The sequence below is a fragment of the Drosophila arizonae genome, chromosome 3 (genome assembly GCF_054131065.1).
Source record: "Drosophila arizonae isolate 15081-1271.41 chromosome 3, UAZ_ARI_1.0, whole genome shotgun sequence".
NCBI classification, from domain to species: Eukaryota; Metazoa; Arthropoda; class Insecta; order Diptera; family Drosophilidae; genus Drosophila; species Drosophila arizonae.
The window spans coordinates 24,393,668-24,417,406 of record NC_142923.1 but is presented as its reverse complement, the minus strand read 5'-3'; the positions used below and the strand labels follow the sequence as shown (position 1 = coordinate 24,417,406).

Below are 23,739 nucleotides of genomic sequence, written 5' to 3'. Positions count from 1 at the left end.
TAGTATTTCATATATTATATATATATTATATATTTTTTTCGTCTATAAAAATAATTTTTTTTAAATTATTTATCTTCGTTATTTAAATATTTCTTTGATAAAGGAAAATTATACGACAACAAATATAAAATAATATTTAATTTATTTTTAGTTTTACAGTTATTAATTTACTCCATCAACAAAAGGTATATCTACAGCCCCACATCTGTGACACAGCTTCAGTTGTTTTGTTACTCAGTTCCGTCAATTGTTGTGCATGAGTTCAGCTCAAAGCTCAGCCCAGCAAATATTTGCACATTAAGCTTGAGCAACAATTTGGTTGCCAGTTTTGTTACTGTTTTGCTGTTGTTGCGAATGTTTTAAGCCCACTTCGAATGTTAATAGCTAATTGTTTGCTTAGATATGTTTGTCAAAGGAACTGAAGTCTTGAGATCTAAGTGCTGTCTATGCAAAAATCTAGCCTTACTGTACTTATTCGTACTTGATACGGGTTATTGCCCATATAAACAATAATACATCATATCTATATGTATACAACATACCAACAATTTATTACAATGAAGCCAAGTAAAGTGAAGTGATCTATAAATATAAACTATATATAAGGTATGGGGCTTTGACTCATGTGTAGATAGGTGTGTCTTGGATGAAGTTGATGCCACGAAGGCTGTTCAGATATTGGAACTTCCGCTATTTATCTGCTACGCAGAAATTGCTGCTCATCGCTGTCAAGTCATAAAATACACAGAAGGACTGTGTGTTATTGAAGTCAGCTGGGCTCGTCATGCTGTTCCACAAAGCTCTAGCTAAAATGGCGCTTCTACAATGACTCAGGCGTTGGGCGATCGGGCGAGCAGTGTTTCATGTCTAAAGGAACAAGCGTTAAGGAAATCAAATTGCATTTAGTTTACTTTAATTTATATTTTTATTGCCTCCAGGCAATACAGAAAACTCCTATTGGTTGAACTAAAACACAAATTCGCACGGTAAACAAATCAAATGAGCAATGCAATGCCAGCAGACTGGAATATGTAATTGATCATCATCTTGGGCACATTGTCATGCTCCATATTGAAGATGCAATACAATACAAAAAGCGATAAAACAGAAGAATCGCTCATTAAGCATAGTTTTCTATATAGGCATATCGCAGATTATAATAAACATAAGTGTGATCTATCTATTGACTACAATGATCGTCTCCTGCTCATATTGTACTGAGGAACATGCTTTGGTAGCAACCAGCCTTGTGAGCTACACAAACTTGTGAGACCAGCATTGAAGGGAGTACCTTATATGCCCATACGAAAAAGTGTTTGATCATAACCACTCGGACAGTGAGTATCTGTATGATGGGCAAGCCCAAAGACCTGATTGAGTACTCTCTAGATTCTAATCAATATATATATTTTACACACTCAGAATGTTTATCAAAGAATTTAAAATATATGTTTTTAATAAATAATCAAGAAATACAACATTAGTATATTAATAGCATAGTAAGTAATTTACAAAAAATTATCGGCGACAGGAAATAATACCTGAATTAATTGATGACTAATTATTATATGCATTAATCATATTAATTTTTTATTTCTTTATTTTTTTTAATTATAAAATAAAATTCTTGTTTAATCTTTATAATAAAATTTATTCAATACCGATTTTGATGCTTTATAATTAATTATAATATTTTTTCTAGATCTATTCTGCTCTTCCTAGAAGGCTTTCGTTGATCATTTAGTCTTGTCGACTAATTCGTTCGCATTTCTCAGAAAACTCAGTAGCTGATCTTTTGTGCTTGTACTTATAGCTTTGATCTCCATAGAATATTATTACATATGTATATTATTATATACATGATATTTAAACATTTAATTTATAAATGAATTATAAACAAAGTATACGTAAATGGGTTCAGTTCTAGGTTAATGTGTGGAGTCAATAACACGTGCTTCTGCCTCAATCATTATATTATACAAACAAGTTCGTTTTCTCTAATATACATCACTTTCGGTTCTCAAATACGGCCTCTTCGGAGAGGGGCACAGGAAATGCTTGTAGGGCCTGCGCCACTCCTCAACCGAGGTCAAGTCCGCTTGCCCCACCATATTATTCCACAATTGCTTGGCTAGCACAGCATGGCCCAGCTGACTATAGTGGATGCAATCGTTGGCAAAGAAATGCTTAAGCATGATGCCCTGCTCAGACCACAAGCTGCTGATGTTCCTCAGTATGCCATGGGTCACAATGGCAAAGTCGGCGCTACGGAACTCGGGCAGGGCGGCAATGGAGAGCTGCAGGTGAAGGAAACGTTTCGCTGCATCGTACAATGTCTTGTCATCGTAACGGTTGTAGCAGGAACAGAAATAGGGCATACGCTGGACACACTTGGCCGGAGCTCGAGAGAGCAGACTGAGCAGCTCATCGATGTCCGGATGAACGATAAAATTGATGAGCAATCGCGGCACATGCTCTTTGAGTATGCGGAACGTCTCGTGCAGCTGACGTGCGACAACCCGAAGGAAGTGCTCCGGACTGGGTGAATGGCACAACTCCGAGCAGAGATCATTGGCGCCCACCTGAATGCTGAGCAGCTTCCAGTGCGCCCGCAAGTTGACCCTGGGATCTCGGCGAAACCGTTCGATCAGCACAAGCGCCTGAAATGGCAAATCCTGAATGTTCAGCATTGGCTCAGCCAGATTGAACCGCGCCACATTCACATCGGCGCCCAGGCTGTGGCCCACGGCATAGCCATACAGTCGAGGATTATAGAGTTTCAGTATGTTGGGCAGCGTCAGAGCCGTGCGCCAGGTCTCGAAGCCGCCGCCCGTATAGGCATAGCCACGATACTCCACGTACGCATCGAGCTCCCCCAGGCCCAGAATGCCCGTGCCCGAGTTGGAGGAGTCGCCACACGTGGCCACAATATCAATGTCCCCGGGTCGCAGTTGCCTCACGTCCTTGGGTACCTCCGGCGATCGACCCCCGCTCAGATCACACGGAAATCGTTTGCTCTGCAACACCGGCAGCTGCATGCGACCAGCTTGAACATTTCTCGCCCTTATCCAATCGAATTTGGCGAGCACCGTCTGCTGCGACAAATTCCGCATTTGCAGCAGGATATCCCGCATGGCGGTGTCCAGTTCGGTGTAGTAGAGGCCCTCCTCCTGACTCGCCAAGCGAAAGTCAACGCGTTTCACTCCGTGACGTTGGAGCAGACGCGTCGAGTAATTCTCAATACCAGGTCGAGCTGAGCTGAGGTAGAAGAGCTTCAGCAGCAACAACAACCACAGCTTCAATGCAAACATTTTCCTTTTTGAATTCAACTTTGTTTATATATATATATTTTTTTTTTTTCAGAGCGGCACAACTGAAGCCGCGCAACTTCGGTAGATCATTGACTGCTTGCTACTAAAATGTTCTAAAAATGTTAAATTTTTCGACGCACTTAACAGGTTGGGGGCTTTTCGTTTTATAGCACTAGGGGTCTTGAGTTCTGGACCCGAGTTGAATGTGGCGACTGTGCGTGAGGTTGACGGCAATCCAGAACATTCATACAGGGTGTTCCCTATGAGAGGGTTTTTTTTATTTCCATTGAGGTAGGCATACGAGTATGTGAACCTTAAGAGGGAAGTCAATAAACAGTATCCCAATTTCAAGTTTTATATGGCATGTTTACAATGCCATACCGATAGAATAAAACTATAAAATATATTATTATTATAAAATAATGTTATATTATTATGAAATAATATTATATTATTATAAAGTAATATTATATTATAAATGTTTAATTTAAGTATAGAATAGAGCTTTGTATATAACTTCTATTAGAAAAATGTCTACCAGGTATTGAGATAAAATATATATTAGGTAAAATATTTAGTTAGGTAATTTTATTAACTAAATATATTATTAACTATATATATATATATATATTAACTATATATATATATATATTAACTATATATATATATATATATATATATATATATTAACTATATATATATATATATTAACTATATATATATATTAATTCTTAGCGAATTTCAGAAAAGAAAAGTCTTATATTTAAAAAATAAAAAAAAATATTTGTATATATATTATACTTTTATTTAATTATTATTATTAATTTCTAGACTATATTTATTTACAACGAATATTCTCTCCTGGATATATTTCTTCAAACTATTTTTAAATTAACATTTTCTAATTTTTTATGTATCTTTACATATATAATTTATTAGCTCAACTAAATGCATATTTTAAATGCTTCAATTATTTAGCTGTTAGCCAAGTTATCTCAGCTATAATTTTTTACAAATTATATATTTGTAGTCATGAAATAATTATAAGCGATTGTTAAGTGAGTGCTTAAGTTCACTTTTCAACAGCTATAATAATAATTTACACTCTTTAAAATAATTGTTGTTGCTTATTTGCATAGCATAGTTTAGGGCTCACTGGGTATTTCATGGTCGCATATAGTTAGTTCTAGTGCAGTTAATAATTTATGCAAAACTTTCTGCATTTATTGCGCAGTTGGTTTGTCAAATTATCTCCATTCTAATAGAGCCCTGAAATTCCATTGCGCATTCCGCAACTGTTTGCGCATTTTAAATGAAACTCAATTAAATAAACGCTTTACAGTTGGAGTTGTGGCTACTTGATGCCGGCGCGTCTACCCAGTCTATCAAAATGCCGCAGCTTCATTTCATTTAAACTAATTGAGACTCATTAAGTTGCCAACACTTTGTTGCCCGCCAGCAGAGCGCAGCAACAATGTTGCTCAAACGAGTTATAGTAAAATGTTGCGGCAACATGTTTGCGCAGTTCAATTGATATTCACAGACTCGAATTGTTGCTGCAACATGCTGCGTTGCTCAATCCAAATTCTAATTGAAGTTTGTTTGCTTTTCCTATAAGCTGTTGCTATGCCAGCTTAAGAGTTTGTTTTCTTAAGAGTTGAGCTGAGCTTTGATGTCAGAGAGCCATTGAAAGCTTGAATTGGCGTTGCCAGACTGTTGCATAAAGTTGCTTACCTTCCTAATTACAGGTGTGAATTTTGTTGCTGCAATTAGCAGTTAAATGAGTTAACGAAACGTAATTTGCAAATATTTTAATTGATTTGCAGGGTGAAGCTTTCCCATTAACAGCTTTTGCAAATCACATACATAAGGTGTTCGAGGCCTTTTAAAATAGTTGATGAATTTATATGAAAAGCATCAAGTTTTTCTTCATTAAACAACTTCACATTTAATTGCCTAGGTCTTTACATCATAATAATTGGTTTGTTTGTCAAATACAACCTTGAAAAAAAAAAAAAACAACAGTATTAAAAATGCAGTTAAAAAATGTTTTTACTACAAAAATGAAAAAAAAAAAAAATTTTTTAATCTAACGCCAAAGATAATGCAAAAAGCACAACTCAAAAAACAATTAAAAATTAATTTACCAACAATATTTAATTACGCTCGAATTAAATGAACTGCAAAACAAGTTACCGACACGAAAAGAACGTGCAGAGGAAATGTGATGAATACAAAGAGATTAAACAACAAACACGAAAAATTTACAAGCAAAATGGGTAAATAAAATAATATGAATAATATGTTATTAATAGCAGAAAAAAACAAAAGTAGTTAATGCGACATAATTACGAATCGATTGTTGTATATTATACATATAATAATAATATTATATAATTTTTTTATAGAGTAGATCATCTTTTACCTATTAAATATTACTTGCATACCAACAACAGAGTTCAATACCAACTTAATTTTAACCTTTTTGTTGTAAAATTGTCGAGCTTTTCCACCGATTCGTGTATTAATGCAAATCTAGCCACACCAATAAGGAATATATTATGTCGATTTTTTTTTTTTTTTTCAATTCGACATTTTTTCAATTTACATTGAATTCTCTATAAAGCTCCATACAAAGTCTAATATATATCAGATTTACAAATATCAGAATATAATAGATTTCAGATTTAAATCTTTGCCCAGATTGCCCTACGGGAAATATATATAAAATATATACTATTTCATCGGAGCTTGTCTTTAAAATTATAATAAATTTTAAAGTCAACAGTTCAAGTCTCTAGCTGCAACAATTACATATTATACAGAACTAATATACTCATAGACACACCAAAGTATATAGCACTCTAAAAATTTATAGTAATATTAAAAAAGCATTAAAAAATTATTAGATATTTTTATTATTTTTTTTTCTGCTTTATCTATTGCAATTAATTTGAAAGACTGCGACAATAGCACAATAAACCCATAAGATATTACAAAACCCAATAACCTCGCTGCTATTGCCAAGAGAAGACTCAACTAAAGAGCAACGGCGGGTAAGAGAGCACGAGTGCGGGAGAGCCAGTTGCAGAGAGCGGGAGAGCGACTTGCAGAGAGTAGGACAGGGAGACAGCATGTGAATCAATTTGATGAGAAGCTCAGCTCAACGCAGTTGCATTTTTTCATTTACTCATATTTTGTTTATGTTTAAGTTACAGCAATTAGGCATGCATGCAGAGAAGACAAGGGCTCGAGCTAGTGGATACTCTATACAAAATCAGAGTAGTTTGCGAGAAACCGAATTAATTTAGCATATTAAATAAACCATTTATGTGAAGTACATAATTACTTCAGGTAAGCTCCTTTAAAAAAAAATACAATTTAAAACATTTTCAATATGAGTTCCAGAAGTGTTATTGTATATTAAGAGGAATTTGATTTATGTATTTATTTTTATAATTTTTTTATATATTTTTTTTTTTATATTATATTTAAGCTAACCGAATATTTTCGTTTAGGTGCCCAGCATGAAAACTAGTCTAAGTATATATAAATAATACTTGTAATACGAATTTTATTTAGTATCAAAGCTAACTTTATGATTTTCAGTTAAATACTAATTTATTAAAATTAATAAATGCCTAAAAAGGATTCTTGACAATACTCTAAATTATTACCACTGGCAAACAGATCGTTATAGTCAATGTATCTATTTTCAATTGAGGGCAACTGACCCTAAAGAGTGCGTCAGTTGTGCAGAGGCGGGCTAGTTAACCAATTGCACAACCAGCAACAGCAACAACAACTACGACAGCAAAAATAATATTAAAAAAAAAAATAATACTTTGCGACATTTCAGTGTTCGGCTAAGCCAAAATTAAAAATTTTTCTGCTTAAACTCGGCTATTTGTTTGCTCGGACCGCAGACTGATCAATAAAGCCAGTCGGACGGACAACGAGCAGGTGAGCAGGTGAGCAAGTGAGCGCTGGGCCAACAGACTCTAAGTGGGTTAGTTCATTGTTGTTGGCTCTTTGATAAGAGCCAAGTCTGAACGGTAGAGTGAGACGGAAAGTGAGCGAGCGAGAGAGAGGCCGAGCAAGAGGGAGTGCTCGAATCGCTGACGCTTGCTCAAGTCGCTGCTGCGTCAAGGTCGGCTATTGTAAAAGAAAGCGCCAGCGCTTGGCCTTGAACACGAAAATATATATGTTAAAGCGAATGACGTTGAAGCCGAGGAGGGCAACAGCTGAAGACCAATGAAGAAGTGCCAGTTCACAAAATTGTAGCTACATTTGATGCTGACCGACCGAGAGATGGCGAGAGGGAGTGAAAGAGAGAGAGAGGGTGCGTGAGGGAGAGGCAGATGTATGCAGAAATCGTGCGACTCGCGAGTTTTGAGTGTTTGCAGCGCTCCTCTTATGCCACGATGACATTTCAAGTGGTTTAAAAAGGGTATACTAGTTATGATTTACGAATGATAAGGGCCAAAAATACCTAACTAAAATTTAGATTTGGATATCAAGAGATTATCGTTAACTGTAAATAAATGAATAGGCTTTTATAAAAAATTTTATATAATTTATATTAATTTTTTATACAAAAAATATTTTTTTTAAATTTAATTAAATCTGGCAGATGCAGCACTTCAGGCCAATTCCAAAATTTGTCAAAACTATAATCGATATATATATCGAACTTTAAGAAATGATATATATATATATCTATGTAAATCCATAAATATCCTTAAGATCAAAATAACATGGGACCTAAAATATTTTTTCTATCGATAATTATATAAAGCTTTTATTTAGAGTATTCACATTATATACTACATACATCTATATAGTGAGATCACCTTGAGAATCTCAAATACAATACCGCTTTCAACTCAGGGTATCTCGCAGCCGCGCATTCTCCTCATTAGAGCACTCTCACTGTTGCAAGGTGAGTGTTATTTTGGCTTGTTTTGCATAGAAATTAATGCTTAAACTACTCGTATCGCAACATTCGAGTGTCGCGCCATAAACTTTATGCTTGAGTAAGACAATGGCCCAGCCAGCGAAATATGTTTCGAACCGATTCATTTTGCAAAACTTGAGCAACAACAAAGAAAAAAAAAAAGAAAATAAAAGATAATAAAAGCCAAAAAATAACAAGATATAAACAAAACGGCCCCAAGCATCTCGAAATGTTTTGCAAAAAAACCGGGGGAGGGGGAAATATAAAGATATGAAACCAAAAGCCGACTTGTCGAACGTTGTGAAAAATTGGGGTTAAATGGGAAACCAATGGGGTTAATTTGCATGCTCATCCGCAAATTGGGGCAAAGTGCAACAGAGAAACTGGAAAAGAAAACGTTGCAAGACACCTAAATTGAGTCACATATTGGCAAGATCGAGGCAACTGGAAGATTGAGGAACTGTTTATGACTGTGTCAGCCCGAGAGCATGAAAAATTGTTTAAGGCAAGCGCAGATCAAATAGCGGGTTTTATGTCTAAGTCATGTTGAGAATTTGAAGTTCCTGTTGGAAAGCTTGACAGACCCTGTAATAAAGTCAGTTAGGAGTTGAAAGTAGATGAAAACATATTAGCATAAAATATTAACAAATGCATTTTATAGTTTACAGAACTTAAATTGTGTCAGGTTAATATTTTAATAAAAAATAAAAAATTGGAAATTGGAAATACATAAATTGGTGGAAGAGCAGAAAGAATCGAAATAGCTTGAGGATTATAAATATGCATTGGTCGTTGGTTAAGAATATCAATAAGAGAAACAACTAACTAATTGCTCAAGACAGATTGAAAACAAGCTAAATTAATTTCATTTAAATTGTAATAATTTAAAACAATAAGTAATTCTGGGAATAAGACATAAAGTAAAGATTCAAGACTCTATTAAATCCAGTAGCAGACTGGACTGAAAAGCTTTTTCTTTGGACTTGTACGTATTGAGAATCATTAATATTCATACGACTTTGCTGATCAAACAGCTGTATATCTATATTCAGACAAGCAAAGTGTTACCAGATCGAACAGCTGTTGTTCTATGCCTAAGCAGTGATATAATTATAAATTCTAACAGACACCTGAACGCCTCGGTTAAGGCAAGTGTCAAAGCTGATCAATGCCTCAACAGATTGTCAAATATACATATGTAAGCATTCCAAAGCGGATGTAGAAATAGCAAAACAAACATACTGTCTATACCATTCAATTTCGAATTTAATTTAATTTTATATTCATTCAATTATGATAAGTAATTTGATATACTAAAGTCATTCTATTTTTAATTAACCATTGATGCTGGAATAATATTAGACTGCATTAGAGATTGGCTATTAGCTTAAAGTCTATAAATAACTATTTTTGCACATTATAAGAAATCCCAACGGACCCAAGTTCTAGTTGAACTAACTAACCAAATAATAACAAACCCGAGTTCAACTATTCAGAGGCTAAAGAACGAATGACAAATTGTTTTTGGCTTCCTCATAGACTTGGCTTTTGCTCCTCCCAAATAGATTTAAACTAAGCACACGCCATGCCAATTTGAACGTGGAGTCGCCCAGTCTGGGAAAAGATCAACAGCAACTAAACCTAAATGATGTCGTTAAATAGATTTAATTAGAATAATCTTTTTGAGCTCCATGTTTTGCATGTCAATAATAATTCTAGATGGATGGAAGAAGAAGCAGGCAAGCACTGAAATAATCATATGAAACAAACGTCATATGAAACGAAATTTGTAAAGCATACAATTCTAATTTGAACAATTCAGCATTAAAAAGAATCTAAACTTGTCTGAAAAACAATTTTGGAGGGTCTCCAGTTCAGTTAGGGTCTGTTAGGCTAGCAATGAGACCTTATATAAATTATTAAATGCGCACTTAAGACGACAATCAAAGAGGCACTCACCATTGAATAATAATTACTATCAACTATTTGCATACCTGTAAAGAAATAGTTTGAAATCATGTTAAATACGTTCAATATGTGCATAAGCTTAAGAACTAAGATTTAGCTACGTTTACCTAAGACTTCTTATAATATAATATCAATTCTGAAATTTTTATATTCAATAAATATTTCAAAAATGTCTGGGTATAGAATTTTAATTACTTTGAAATTCTTAGCAACCTGAACAAGTTCTTTTAGATATGCATAAAAAATAAAAAAGTAAAAAAAACTTGCGCTGGGCATTTTTTAATATATATTATATAGAAACTATTTTTTTCTTTAATTTTTTTTCTATTTCAAATGTCAATTGAAAAAAACATTTTTTTTCGTTTTTTTTTTTTTTTTTTTTTTTTTAGTTTCTTTAGCCGCTTGAAAAGCGTCGACAAAGCGCCGCAAAAGCTGCGTAGCTCAACTTTTGTGGGCGAACTGAGCCGTCGAGCTTGCGAGCGAGTTGCTGTTTGCTTTCTGCGCTCAGTCGATAAACGAAGCTTGGCCGCGATACTTGGCTCAAGCGCATGCCAGCACGTTAACGTAGACAGAAAGCAAAGAAGAAAAAGAAAAAGAAAAAAACGTTACGCGCTGCGGCCAAACTTGGTAGTCGGTTGGCAAAAAACAAAAACAACAAAAAAGCTAAAAAAAAAAAAAAAACACAGGCGAGCAAGAAACACAGCTGAACAAAATTGCAACAGAGGCGCGTGCTCAAGGAGAAGTTGGTTAGAAGAGCGCTGCATGGTAGGAAAGCGTTTACAAAATAAAATTTAAAATACTTCAAAGATAATTTAAGGCAGTTAAATATTTATAAAACTAAAAAACCAAGTGAACAAAAACAAAAAGTTGAAATAACTAAACTTAAAATAAAATATACACATATGTTAAACTCAAGTTTTTTTGGGCTAAAACAAAATTTCCGCATTTTAAATTAGTCAGCTGTTATTTTTCTTTAATTTCTTATGCAAAAACAACCGAAAAACAGCGAAAAACAAAAATTAAAATGTAAAACGAAAGACTTAAGACACAAACTTACGCGGGATGGCGCGTGTGCAAATGCATGAAACAGCAACAAGTGATATATGTGTGTGTGCGTGCACCCGTGTGTGCATGTGTATGTATGTCTTATTGGCCAAGCATATAAAAAAAAAAAAAATAAAATAAAATAAAATAAAACGAGCTAAGCCAACGCAAAAGAAAGAAGCCAGCGCAAAGAAGTTATTTGAAACTGTTTCATTTGACTTTGTTTTACAGTTGTTTACACACTCGAAAAGTGCAATAAAAAAGATAATAAAAGAAATATAATATATATATACATGTATGTATATATGTGAAGACAAGACACAGCCACAAAATGAGTGAACTTCACAACAACAGCAACAGCTCAATGTTGATTGCCCCTGCTACTGTTAACTGCCTTTCTGTTTGTTTTTCCACAACACCAAAAAAATTATATATATGTATATATATACATATATTTCGAAAATGAGCGTACAGTAGTACCTGAGTATATGGGAAATGTACGCTGAACGCTGAACGAGATTGAGCAATGCAAAATATTGCAACAGACAATGACTGACCATATATACACCCATATACACAAATATATATACCATTTTTGTATTTTTTAGCTTCAGTTAGAGTCGTTGATAAAGCTCAGGTTAAGATCACTTCGAGAGATGTTTTAGCTATCAAGCGGCTAGTTGCTGGGGAAAAGCGCTCAGCGGTTTTCCTTGGTTATTCCGATTGGCAAACAATTTGCTTCTTCATGCGCCAGCCTAACCCACATTTCTCGTAAGATGATCGTCTAGCCACACACTTACACACATTGCAGATAGTCTTTTGCTTTATCATGCCTTTCTACTCGAGCTGTGTCGCCAAGTGAACAAAATTGTTACATGTCCATAATGCACTGATGCGAAATGACACAGAAAAAACAAAACGGCAAAACTAACACAGAGAATAATCACATAAAGGAAATGAAACAAAATTCAAATGGAAGAAGAAATAACAAAACGTTAAAGAAAATGCAAAACGAATAGCACAAATTATAATCAAAGAAAAAAAAAAAAAAAAAAGAAAAACAAAAAAACCATGTGCTTGCAACAATGAGCAATTGGAGTTGGTAACATAATTAAAATCATTTACTTTCAGATTTTAACGTTTGTTTGGAGGTAGGAGCTAGGAGCTAGGATATTATATGACTATATGAATAGACTGCTTAAACATGGGTTTGGATTAGGAAACTGAAGATTTTGGTTGCGATTAAATAAAAATATATTTATAGAATTGATTTAAATTTAAAGTTTTTATTAATTACAAAATTTGTCATAAAATTTAATTCTTTAAAATATTACTGTCCTCAATTTGAACTAAAAAAGACTTTTGCAACAAAAAAAAAAAAACAAAAAAACAAAAAATATTTATATTTATATTTATATTTATATTTATATTTATATTTATATTTATATTTATATTTATATTTATATTTATATTTATATTTATATTTATATTTATATTTATATTTATATTTATATTTATATTTATATTTATATTTATATTTATATTTATATTTATATTTATATTTATATTTATATTTATATTTATATTTATATTTATATTTATATTTATATTTATATTTATATTTATATTTATATTTTATAGGAATAAATTCAATTTTTTTTATTAACTGTTGAGATCAGACACATTTTATTTAATTAAATATTAGGATATTACTTTCAGTAAATTTTGTATATTAGAAAGATCTCCGGCATCAGTTCAACCTCAAATATCTAATACTAAAAACCCTTTCAAATTAAAATCAAGTTTCTGCTTAGTAAATAGTTATTTATGATTTCAAAATCAAATTAAATGCTTATCTTACATAGATCGCACTTAAGTTTCAAATTCAAAAACTCTATTAAAGAGTAAATGATGTAAACAGTGCGCACAACTAGTCCGAGACAGCTGTTGTTGCTGATTGCTCCGGCTGTTTGTTGTTGTTGGTGTTGCAGCTTGGCCGAAATGATTGTTGCTGGATTATATAAGAAGTGGCCATGCCACAAACCGAAATTGAACACACCGAGAGAGAAAGACATAAAATGGGAGCGTAAAATAGAGAGAGAGAGAGAGAGGGAGAGCCGCGTGGCCAGCTGGTGACAGCAAGAAGGAAGCAACTGTCGGCCAATGCAGCGATTCACGATAGTTGCGGCTGCGGCGGCTGCTGCTGCTGCATGTTGCACGAACTAAATACCCACTAAATGCAGTTGCAACAACTTTAGATAGGCGGGGCCATGCCCGTCTCTCATTATATATATCCGTCGTAGCTATATTCTTTCAGCTGAGAAAGCATTCGATCGCTTGGCTCAGGGCTTCTTGACTCAGCGCAAGCATTGCACAAGATTTGCAAATTTGCAAATTAAATTCGTTGCAAATGCACAGACACACACACACACACGTGTATATATGTTTAAATATGTATATTGTATATTGTATATCGTTGTCATATTGCAAACAATTTTTGGGAACAGCCGCGACAGCAATTGGCATTACGACGTTAACATTAAACGTCGACTTTGACGCCAACTGCAGCGCTGCCCGCGGCCCCCGGCTCGCTGCTCGCTGCTGCCAACCAGTTGGTTCAACCTTGGCGTTGTTTTGTTTTCGGTGTTGCTTTACTTATTTTATACTATTTTTTCATTTATTTATTTATTTTTTTAATTTTGGGGTTTTTTAATTTTTTAAATTTCAACTTGCATAGAGTACGAGCACTTGGCATTGCAGTTTGCCAGGGCAATTATATGCTCAGTTTGATAATATACTTGATTCTGAAATTAACTAAAATTTGAGGTAAATTAAATTTAGTCTTTGCAATGCAGCTGAAAGCCTTGAAGTTTGGATGCAGAGAACTGGGAAATTTAGTTAAGGCATTAAATTCAAAAGGCAGCAAATAATAAGGAAGCGAATTAGCCAGCTCATTTCATTTACAATTTAGTTATTTAACACCTAAGCTTGCAATGTTTTTCTTTACTTTAAAAATAAAGATTTTGGTAAAAATGTCATTACTACTCCATTTGATATAACAGAAGTATAGGCAAACAAAATTAAATAAAGAATATTTTGTATAAAATAATATATAACAGTTTCAATATTGTCTGTTATTCATGCGCGCGTCTTTAAAAAGAAATTTTACACAAAAACGTATATAATAAATAGGTATAATATTTAAATGACTCATAACCTAACGCTTGTAATTTTTGTTATAAATTTTACGAGCAATAACAATCTAAACTTGTAGGCATTAAGTTATTTGTAAACGGTTCTAAGAGCAGAAGATTAACTTTAATTAAGATTAACTTTAATTAACTTGTAAATATAAGTCAAAATGAGATAACAATAAAATAAATATATAAAAATAATAAATAATAAAACTTAGGAGCATTTATTAGCGTATTTATTAGTTAATAACATTTGTAAAAGATTATTAGACACCTAAAAGCTTTTAGGAAGAGTATTAATTGCCGACTTGTCTGAGTCTAATTGAAACGTTTTTAGTTTTTTCCACTTTTCTTTTTCATTTTTCATTATATTTCTGGCGTCAAGTTTATGCTCGCATTTAATGTTAACATTTTGTATTTTTTTATGCGTATTTCACAAAAATCAGCGCAATTTTCATATACTTCGCGCCTCTCTTTTAGGGTTAAAACCATATCAGCTCCGAAATTGTTGTCCTTTGCGTCATCTGCCGCAATGTTAAGCAAATAAAACAACATCAACAACAGATACGAAAATTTATGACCACGAATTCGTGTTACTAACCTTACTCAATTTGTTTTTTTTTGTTTTTCGCTTTTTTTGTGCGTATTTTTTTTATGTTTTTCGAGTTTGACTTTCGAACGTTTTATGGGCATATTGTGAGCGAGTATGAGTGCGTATTGTTGTTTTTCTAGTTAGCCGGCTCATTTGATTATGTATCCAAGAGATGCAAAGATACAAGAGAGCTATAGCTGAATATAGACACATTTTGTTTTGTAAATGGCAATTGGCTCTATGACGGATTTCGGCTAAACATGAGCTGGCACTCGAACTGGGTCAAAGTCTAACAACGAGGCCATTATTATTTGAACAGGAGTTGCCAATTGACTTTGCCTTAACAGCAAACTACATTAATTACATAGCAAAAGCCAGTATCACACATAATTATTACTGTAAAGCAAACTGTTTACTTGGTGCAAGCGATGTAAAATATCACCAGAAAATGAAAAGAAAAATGTATTGAGTATATTTTCGTATAGACAATTGAGTTTTGTACAGTATATTTCAACACATTTGACAAGCATTAGCATGATCATGTTAACGCTCGGTTTGTGACATTAGGCAGATAAAATATCTGTAAGTTTTCTTTTTCTGGCAGTATTAGCTATGCAATTTTATTATAACTAATTATTGAAGAAAACGTATATACATGTCCAACTGCTATCAAAATAATTAATTTAAAATTTCAAATAAATTTTTGTGTCAATGCAGAAATGCATTAAATTAATTAATAATTAATTAATTATTATTTATGTAATATATTATATTACATTTGAAATCTTTCTTAAAAGACAAATATAATTTTCTATAAAAAAAAGTCAGAATTTTATTTTAATACAATATAAAATATATAAAATAAACAAATTTTATAATTTTTACAAAGAAAATGGCCATAATAATAATGCTGCAGTTTAAAGTTTTTAACACTTTATAATATAATCAAATTTAATATAATATTATCAAAATTCATATTATATCAACATTTAAATGAATTTCCCTTTGGTTGAATATTTTATTAAATATTTAATATTTTCAGAATAATAAGCACCGACATCTTAATTGCTTTTCGCTAATTGGCAAATTTAACAATAGTTCATCTATACTATAATAATAGCTCTAGCGCTTTTGCTATGATTCATATGCGCTATGAGCCATGCCTGATAAGATCTACCCACACGCTGCCCTTTCTCCAAAGGAAATATTTACTAAACAGTTCTGTTTATGCGTGCTATTCACCAAACTTGATTTGCTTATTCTGAGTGCATTTTCTTGACATTAATTATATGTACGGATATGTGGGAATGCGTCTATATATATACATAGCTATCACTATTTGTGTGTGAATGTGTGTATACCTCTGTGTGTGTGTGTGCATTTGGCTATCCGCTTTTTTAACGATTTGTTATTCAAGACGCTTTGTCTTCTCAAAAGCGCGCGCACACACTTTACATTGTCATTCCATTTTTTTTCCGTATTGTCATTGTCCGAGCGAAGCGCGTTCTGAACACCTTTGTAATTTGCATTTACAGACATGCATAAATAATGTCAGCTAAGTAAATTTCACTTGTACACATTGTGTTGAGCGCATGTATAGCCATTGTCAATACTTATGAAATTTGTTCGAGTTTTGCTTTTAAGTGTTTCAGCAATTTTATTTATTTAGTTTTCTTTGTACAATTTGCTTTGCTGACGGCCGCAAAACTTCAATGAACCGCATTAAAGTTTACAACTTGAAGGTTCGTTCTGGAGAAGTGCATTACGTTGCCTTTTATTAGCGAATTCGTTCGGCTAATTCATATTGGTAAACGAATATGACCTTCAGCCTGAGAAATGAGGCTAGCCATGCCGCTTAGTAATCCGTCTATGCATTTCTTAAGTACATATTGAATCTGATAACACAAACAATAATACCAATAGAATGTTTTATTAATTTTCCATAAATTAACTATTCGTTTACCGTGTTCATTAGTATACTTGTTTAACTGAGTCTATTTTCTAATTAGATATTTTTAAGATAATCAGCCTTTGCTTCATCAGCCGCGCATTTGAGTGCATGCAAACAGTAATTAAAATCCCTAGCTGCATTAGCAAGTTCAAAATATCAAGTTTTAATTCAGTCTAACTAAATATTGAATTTGAATAGTAATTCTATATACATTTTTCGTACAAACTATGAAATTATGAGGGTATATAAAATTTTATTGGCATAATTTGAGAATTATTTTTAAATATTTTCAATTTTTAATTAGTTAATTCTATATACACATGTTATTTGTATATATAATATATTTTTTACATAAATTAAAAACAAAAATATATAATAATAATTATTATATTTGGTTCTTCAATGAAAACAAAAATACTATCAAATAAATTAATACAGTTGAAACTGAATTTAAAATGGTATTTAATTGTACATAGTAAAATAAATAATATTTTATCATAAATAAAAGAAAATCAAATATAAAATGATGTGAAGTTTTATCCTAATGCTAATTAATTGAATATAAAATATATTAAAATTATTAAAATTTCAATCAACTGTCAAATATTTTACAAAATTTTTATTAGTGAAATATGATTTTCTTTTTCTTTAGATTTGCTTACATAAAATTAAAACAAACATAAATCTATTTATATATATATATATATATATATATATATATATATATATATATATATATATATATATATATATATATATATATACGTATTTTTTTTTTTAATAAAATATTTTTAATTAATAATTGAAACTATAAAACGATACCAAATCACAACTCAAATATTAATTTAATATTTAATTATTTATATGCTTAGTTATTATAAATATTATTTTATTTTTACGAATTTTCTTATTTTTGGTAGTTGTCTTATGAGATAAATATGCATATATTTGTAACTCCTTCTACAGCTCGGTTTAAGTTATAAGGTCTAGCTCTATTGAGATAGCCACCCAAGCTAATGTATAGTAAATTGTCACTCAAGGTTCATTAACGAAAAATGAACATGCTCAACTGTAGCTGCCCTCCCTTTATTATCTCTTAAGAATTATGATAGCCAGAATTGTTCTAAAGCTTTTATCGTCAAAAACAAAGGTTAATGAAGCGCTCCGCACGTGGAAAGAAAACAAAGTTCAATACGAATTAGCTAAGCAGACTATTAAATATTAAAATAAAAACAAAAATGTGTGAAAAATTATGAGAGATGTCATAATAGTTATATCAGATATGATATCTACCTAAAATAAAGGGGCACTGAACTCTGCGAACTGAGTTAAGTTAGCTGGCTTAATTTTCACTTTCTGGCATTCTTCAATTGTTTGCAGTGCGCCGAGAGTTAAGATTTTAGCACCAAGTTTAGGTCTTGGACAGCAACAGTTTTGGATTTTTATTTTTATTTTTTTGGCAGCCCAAGCGGTTTGTGTGCCTTGGCACGTGTCTGTCATAAAGCAATGGAAATCAATAAAATACATAGCCATTTATAGATTTATTGACGCAAATAATTATCCGATACTCATCATTCTTCATTTTTTTTTTTTTTTTTTTATCATACAGCACATTAGCGACGTCAGAGCGAACGAGAGAGCGCAAAGAGAGGAGAGCACACACACACAAGCAAAATGGCGGCCGTTGAAGTGCGCAATGGCTATAAGTACTATGGCTCCAAAAAGAATCCCAAGATTGTGCTCAACCAGCTGAATATGAACGTCATGCGTGGCTCCATGTGAGTGGCATTCATAATGAAACCCCAATCAGTCAATAGCTCTTACCTCTCCCCCCGCTCTCACCCCGCTCTCACTCACTCTCTCACTCTTTCTCTCCATCTGTAGCTATGGCCTGCTCGGCGCCTCGGGCTGTGGCAAGACAACGCTGCTCTCCTGCATTGTCGGCCAACGTAATCTCAATGGCGGCGAAGTCACTGTGCTGGGCGTTAAGCCCGGTCAGCCGGGCAGCGGTGTGCCGGGCTCTCGCGTCGGTTTCATGCCACAGGAGATCGCGCTGGTCGAGGAGATGACCGTCAAGGAGACTCTGTTCTATTTCGGTCGCATCTATGGCCTCACAGATGATCGCATTCGTGAGAAGTTCAAGATACTCAAGGATCTGCTGCAACTGCCGTCGGCAGGACAGATGATCAAGCAATGCAGTGGAGGACAACAGCGCCGCTTGTCCTTCGCCTGTGCCATGATACACGATCCCGAGCTGCTCATTCTCGACGAGCCCACGGTCGGACTTGATCCCATGCTGCGCGAAAAGTAAGTTCAATGCTCTTAAGCTTCTTATACTTCGTTATATATTTACTAAACACGTTTTTTGCTATTGTAGAATTTGGGACTTTCTAGTGGAAACGACTAGAAATAGCAAATTGGCTGTGATTATCACCACACATTATATCGAAGAGGCCAAGCAGGCGAATTACGTAAGTTGAAGTCTACAAAAAATAAACATTTTTATTTTATGTTTTCTTTTTTTTATAAACAATTATTCAATTAAGAGTTATGACAGCGCACATGATAGGCTGAAGTCAGCATCGTTCATTAAGTATATTTATATATACATATACTTCTCTTTATATATACTCATAAATAGAGGAATATATATAGAGTGATTAGCTAAGTTACTACTACTACTACTTTATCATTCAAATACTGCTTATATACAGAGAGAGAAATAGAGAGACTGACAGATAGTCAAAGATAGAAAGACTGCGAAGGAGACTAGGAATGAAAGAGCGAGAGACTGAAAGCCAAAGAAAGGGAGCCAAGGAAAGAGAGAGAGAAAGAAACTGAGAGAGTGCCAGGGAAAGAAAGAGGGACAGAGAGAGAGAGAGAGGGAGAAAGAGAGAGAGAGAAAGAGAGGGAAAGAGAGAAGAATTTACTTTTGGATGAATTTACATGTGATAAATCGACATAGCATGAGCTCTATGAAGCGGTATTCCCAGTCGGGTAGAGCCGCCGTCTTCCAGCTGTATCTCCTCGTATATAGCTTATTATTTTATAATATTATGAATCAGTTTCTCAACTTTAGCTTTAACTGCTTCCACTAACTAATTATTTACTTTCAAGTATTAAAATAATTATTATTATTTTATTTATTATTTTTATTTATTTTTTATTGCCCAGATCGGTCTCATGCGCAATGGTGTTCTGCTGGCTGAGGACACGCCCACCAATATCATGATCAAATTCGGCACCCAATCGATTGAAGACGCTTTCCTCATTCTCAGCCAGCGTCAGGGCAATGAAGATCAGCTGAATCAGATTATGAGCCAGGGCAAAAGTCCGACAATGCCCGCAGCAGCGCCGTTGCCAACGGAAGTGATCGATGTGCATGAGCCGACGGCTGAGAAGCCGCCTTTGCCGTACGTGGAGCCACAGAACGACAATTGCAAGAAGATTTTCTTTACGACCAAAGGACGCCTCAAGGCCATGATGACCAAGAACTTTGTGCAACTGTTCAGACAGCCCTCGTATGTGTTGATTGCAGTTGTGGAACTTTGAAGTTCCTATAATATGATCTTTATTTCTTTTAGTGGCATAATCTTCATGATGCTGTTTCCCATCATACAATTGTCCTGCTTTTATATGGCCATTGGCAAAACACCCAAAAATCTCGAGCTGGGCGTCTATTCCGGCGAAGTGAGCAGCTATTCCGAGTGCTTCGACGAGAGCCTGCAGACCATTTATACCGTCAACGATACCTGTCGCTTCAATAAGCTCTCCTGTCGCTACATCCAGGAACTGGGCGACGATATAGCCACAAGAAAGTATTATCCCTCAGAGGAGGCTGCCTATGCGGATGCCAGAAAAGCCAACACTGTGGGCTATATATATTTCTCTCACAACTTCAGTGCTTCGGTTTATGAATATATTGAGGATAGCATCTATGCCTCGGATGGTGCTATTGACAATTCCGAAATTGTTGTCCACATCGATATGACCGGTGAGTCTATCCATGGCATATATAAAAAAACATATCTCATTACATGTTGTCCTCGCTCAATTGCCTTTACAGATCAACAAGTTGGCTACTTCATGCAACGAAAGCTTCGGGACACGTTTAGTACATTTATGAATACCGTTGTTCGCGAGTGTAATGTATCGGCTGCCTTGGTTAAGTTGCCAGTACAGTTTCAGGATCCCATCTATGGCAGTACGGACATTGAGTTTCAACAGTATTGTGCTCCTGGAGTGGTTATGACGTGAGTATATAAGAGAATCAGCAGGTATTTATAATCGACTAATCGATATAAGTTGTTGCTCGTTAACACTTGAAAAGTATCGCTAAGCAACTTAACTATCGATTATGATAATTTGTATAACTCGTTTACTTCCATTTATATATTTAAAGAAACAAACTAATTTGATTATTCGTTAAATATGAATATATCCTCTATATATTTCCGACTCACTTTTTCAGTCCCTTTAGCAATTGTGAAAATCTCTTATAAAACTTTTTTGCCCACACGGAACTGATTGAACCCTATTGATATATACATAAGTCTACTCGTTCACCTGAATATTTACTCCCATATTTTCTAATTTTCTAACTTTTGACTAAAATTTTTTAAAACCTAATCGAATCTATTGGTAAATAAAGATATCGATTGGTATAACATTTGATTAACAAAACGGTTTGATCTTACTAACTAACTTTCTTTGTAACTATTTAATATATTTTTTCCCAATCAGCATGGTATTTTTCTTGGCTACTTTGATGACGGCAGCCGTATTTATTTCGGAGCGCATGGACGGCATCTGGGATCGTACCCTCTTGGCTGGTGTTTCGGCCACCGAAATGCTGTGGGGTCATCTGCTGACACAGTTAATTATTATGGCACTACAGTCGTTCGAGGTCATCGTCTACATTGGCATCGTATTCGATACGTACAACAATGGAGATACAACTACGCTAATAGGACTGTTAACGCTGACAGCTTTCTGCGGCATGTTGTTTGGTAGATAAACACGCTTAGCTATAGAAATGCCATGGAACTAATTTGTATTTTATTATCTCTTTGGCAGGTCTTTTCATCTCGGTCTTTTGCAAATCGCACACGGAGGCTAATTTTGTGGCCACTGGAGCTTTCTATCCCATGATTATACTCTGCGGTAGGTCTTCGCATATCTAATGAAAATTATGTCTCCATATAATTATATCTAATCTCTGGTTTTCGTGTAGGTCTTCTGTGGCCGTTGGAGAGCATGCCGGCATTCCTGCAGGATTTGGTAATGGTTTTGCCATTTACTATACCCTCAATATCGGCTAGAAATGTCATCGAGAAAGGCTGGAGCATTACCCACGAGAAGGTCTATAACGGCTTCCTCGTTATGGCCGGCTGGACGATAATCTTCTTTGTGCTCTGTCTGATGGGCATCAGACGCAAGGCGTAGTGGGCTGTATTCAACATTGGGGTTAACTTCTAGAAGTTGTAGCATATTAGCATTTCCCATTTAGGCGATTTCATATATAAATCTTTATATATTTGTTATAGTATCTATATAATTTAAGAATTATCAGACACATATCACTCGCATGTCGCAGACTCTCATCTTAAAAAAAAAAAAAAAAACAAGCTCATTGATGCAATTTTTAGACAGCATTTGCGTTGCCTTGGGGATTTTCAATATAGAGTTGTATATGTTCAAAATTCGGCAGCCCAATGTCAGACTGTACTAAAATCATTATGGTTTAAGGGATGTCTCACAAATATTTATAGTACACAGCACATTATTCATGAACGAATCGTTTCAAGCTTAAGCATGAACGAAACAAAAGATATACATGTACTAAATTTTAGAACATGTTCTTACGTTAATCGCAACCTATGTAAATAGCCCAAATATTATAAAAAAAAAAAAAACATATACATAATATCTTTTATGCTTAAGAATTTAGCAGGCATTGCACTTAATGAGGTGTTCTAAAATGTTGCTATAAAATGCAAGTTCTTTAAAACGAAATTTGAATGCTACCAAAAATAATAAACAAACAAAAAACTACAACAAATAAATATATTCAATGGAATATCGAACTTTAAAACAGTGTTTTTTTTTTTTTTAAATCTGTAGTAATTATTTTGATGGTGTGCTAAAAGCAATGTAAACTAAAACTATAATTAAACGGGGAAGTTTTTAGAACGTGGGATGAGACAGTATTAATATAAATATGTACTCAAATATATTAAAAGACATCAAATATGAAAAGTTAAGTCGGAGTGAATTTCTAGAGCATGTACTAAAACGGTACTAAAACTTTATACAAGGGCGTGTCTTTTAATTGTGGTCTAAGCTTAATGATAAATGCAATGATACAAAACAGATTAAGCTCCTTAAATTTTAAATTTTGCTTAAAGCACTCAACCAGAATAAACACATTAAAGTGAAAGGAAAATATTACTGTCAACAAGTTTTTCAATGCTCGCTTTTAAATGTGTATAAAATGCAAACCAGCGCAAAACTAAAGCGAAAGTTCCCTACCCTCAACTAATGTATATATAAATATCAGAAAGTGTTTGTCTGAGTGGGGGCCAAGGACAAGGACATGTTCACGACGACGCCGAGGACGACGACGACGATGAAGAGGAAGTCGAGGACGTGGCAAAGTTGCTGACACACTTCGGGCTTGAAAATTGCTAGACAAAATGTCTGTCCGGCTGGCTGGGGCTGAG

General features: G+C 34.0%; 3 protein-coding genes across 3 annotated transcripts in view; 1 reads left to right on the top strand and 2 right to left on the bottom strand.

Annotated features, from left to right (window-relative positions):
• LOC108609567 (neuroguidin) overlaps positions 1-23,739 on the bottom strand; it is a 68,491-nt gene that overhangs the window by 30,079 nt on the left and 14,673 nt on the right. The gene's annotated exons all lie outside the window — the stretch shown is intronic.
• LOC108609564 (phospholipase B1, membrane-associated-like) lies at positions 1,536-3,817 on the bottom strand. Its single transcript, XM_018001284.2, has one exon. It carries the CDS (start codon positions 3,309-3,311, stop codon positions 1,998-2,000), a length of 1,314 nt encoding a protein of 437 aa, XP_017856773.2. The 5' UTR covers positions 3,312-3,817; the 3' UTR covers positions 1,536-1,997.
• LOC108611842 (ABC transporter G family member 20) lies at positions 10,727-23,111 on the top strand. Its single transcript, XM_018004658.2, has 10 exons — positions 10,727-11,001; positions 18,627-18,795; positions 18,902-19,324; positions 19,395-19,488; positions 20,192-20,538; positions 20,602-21,011; positions 21,084-21,270; positions 21,761-22,026; positions 22,094-22,180; positions 22,251-23,111. The coding sequence occupies exons 2-10, from the start codon at positions 18,692-18,694 to the stop codon at positions 22,460-22,462; spliced, it is 2,130 nt and encodes a 709-aa protein (XP_017860147.1). The 5' UTR covers positions 10,727-11,001; positions 18,627-18,691; the 3' UTR covers positions 22,463-23,111.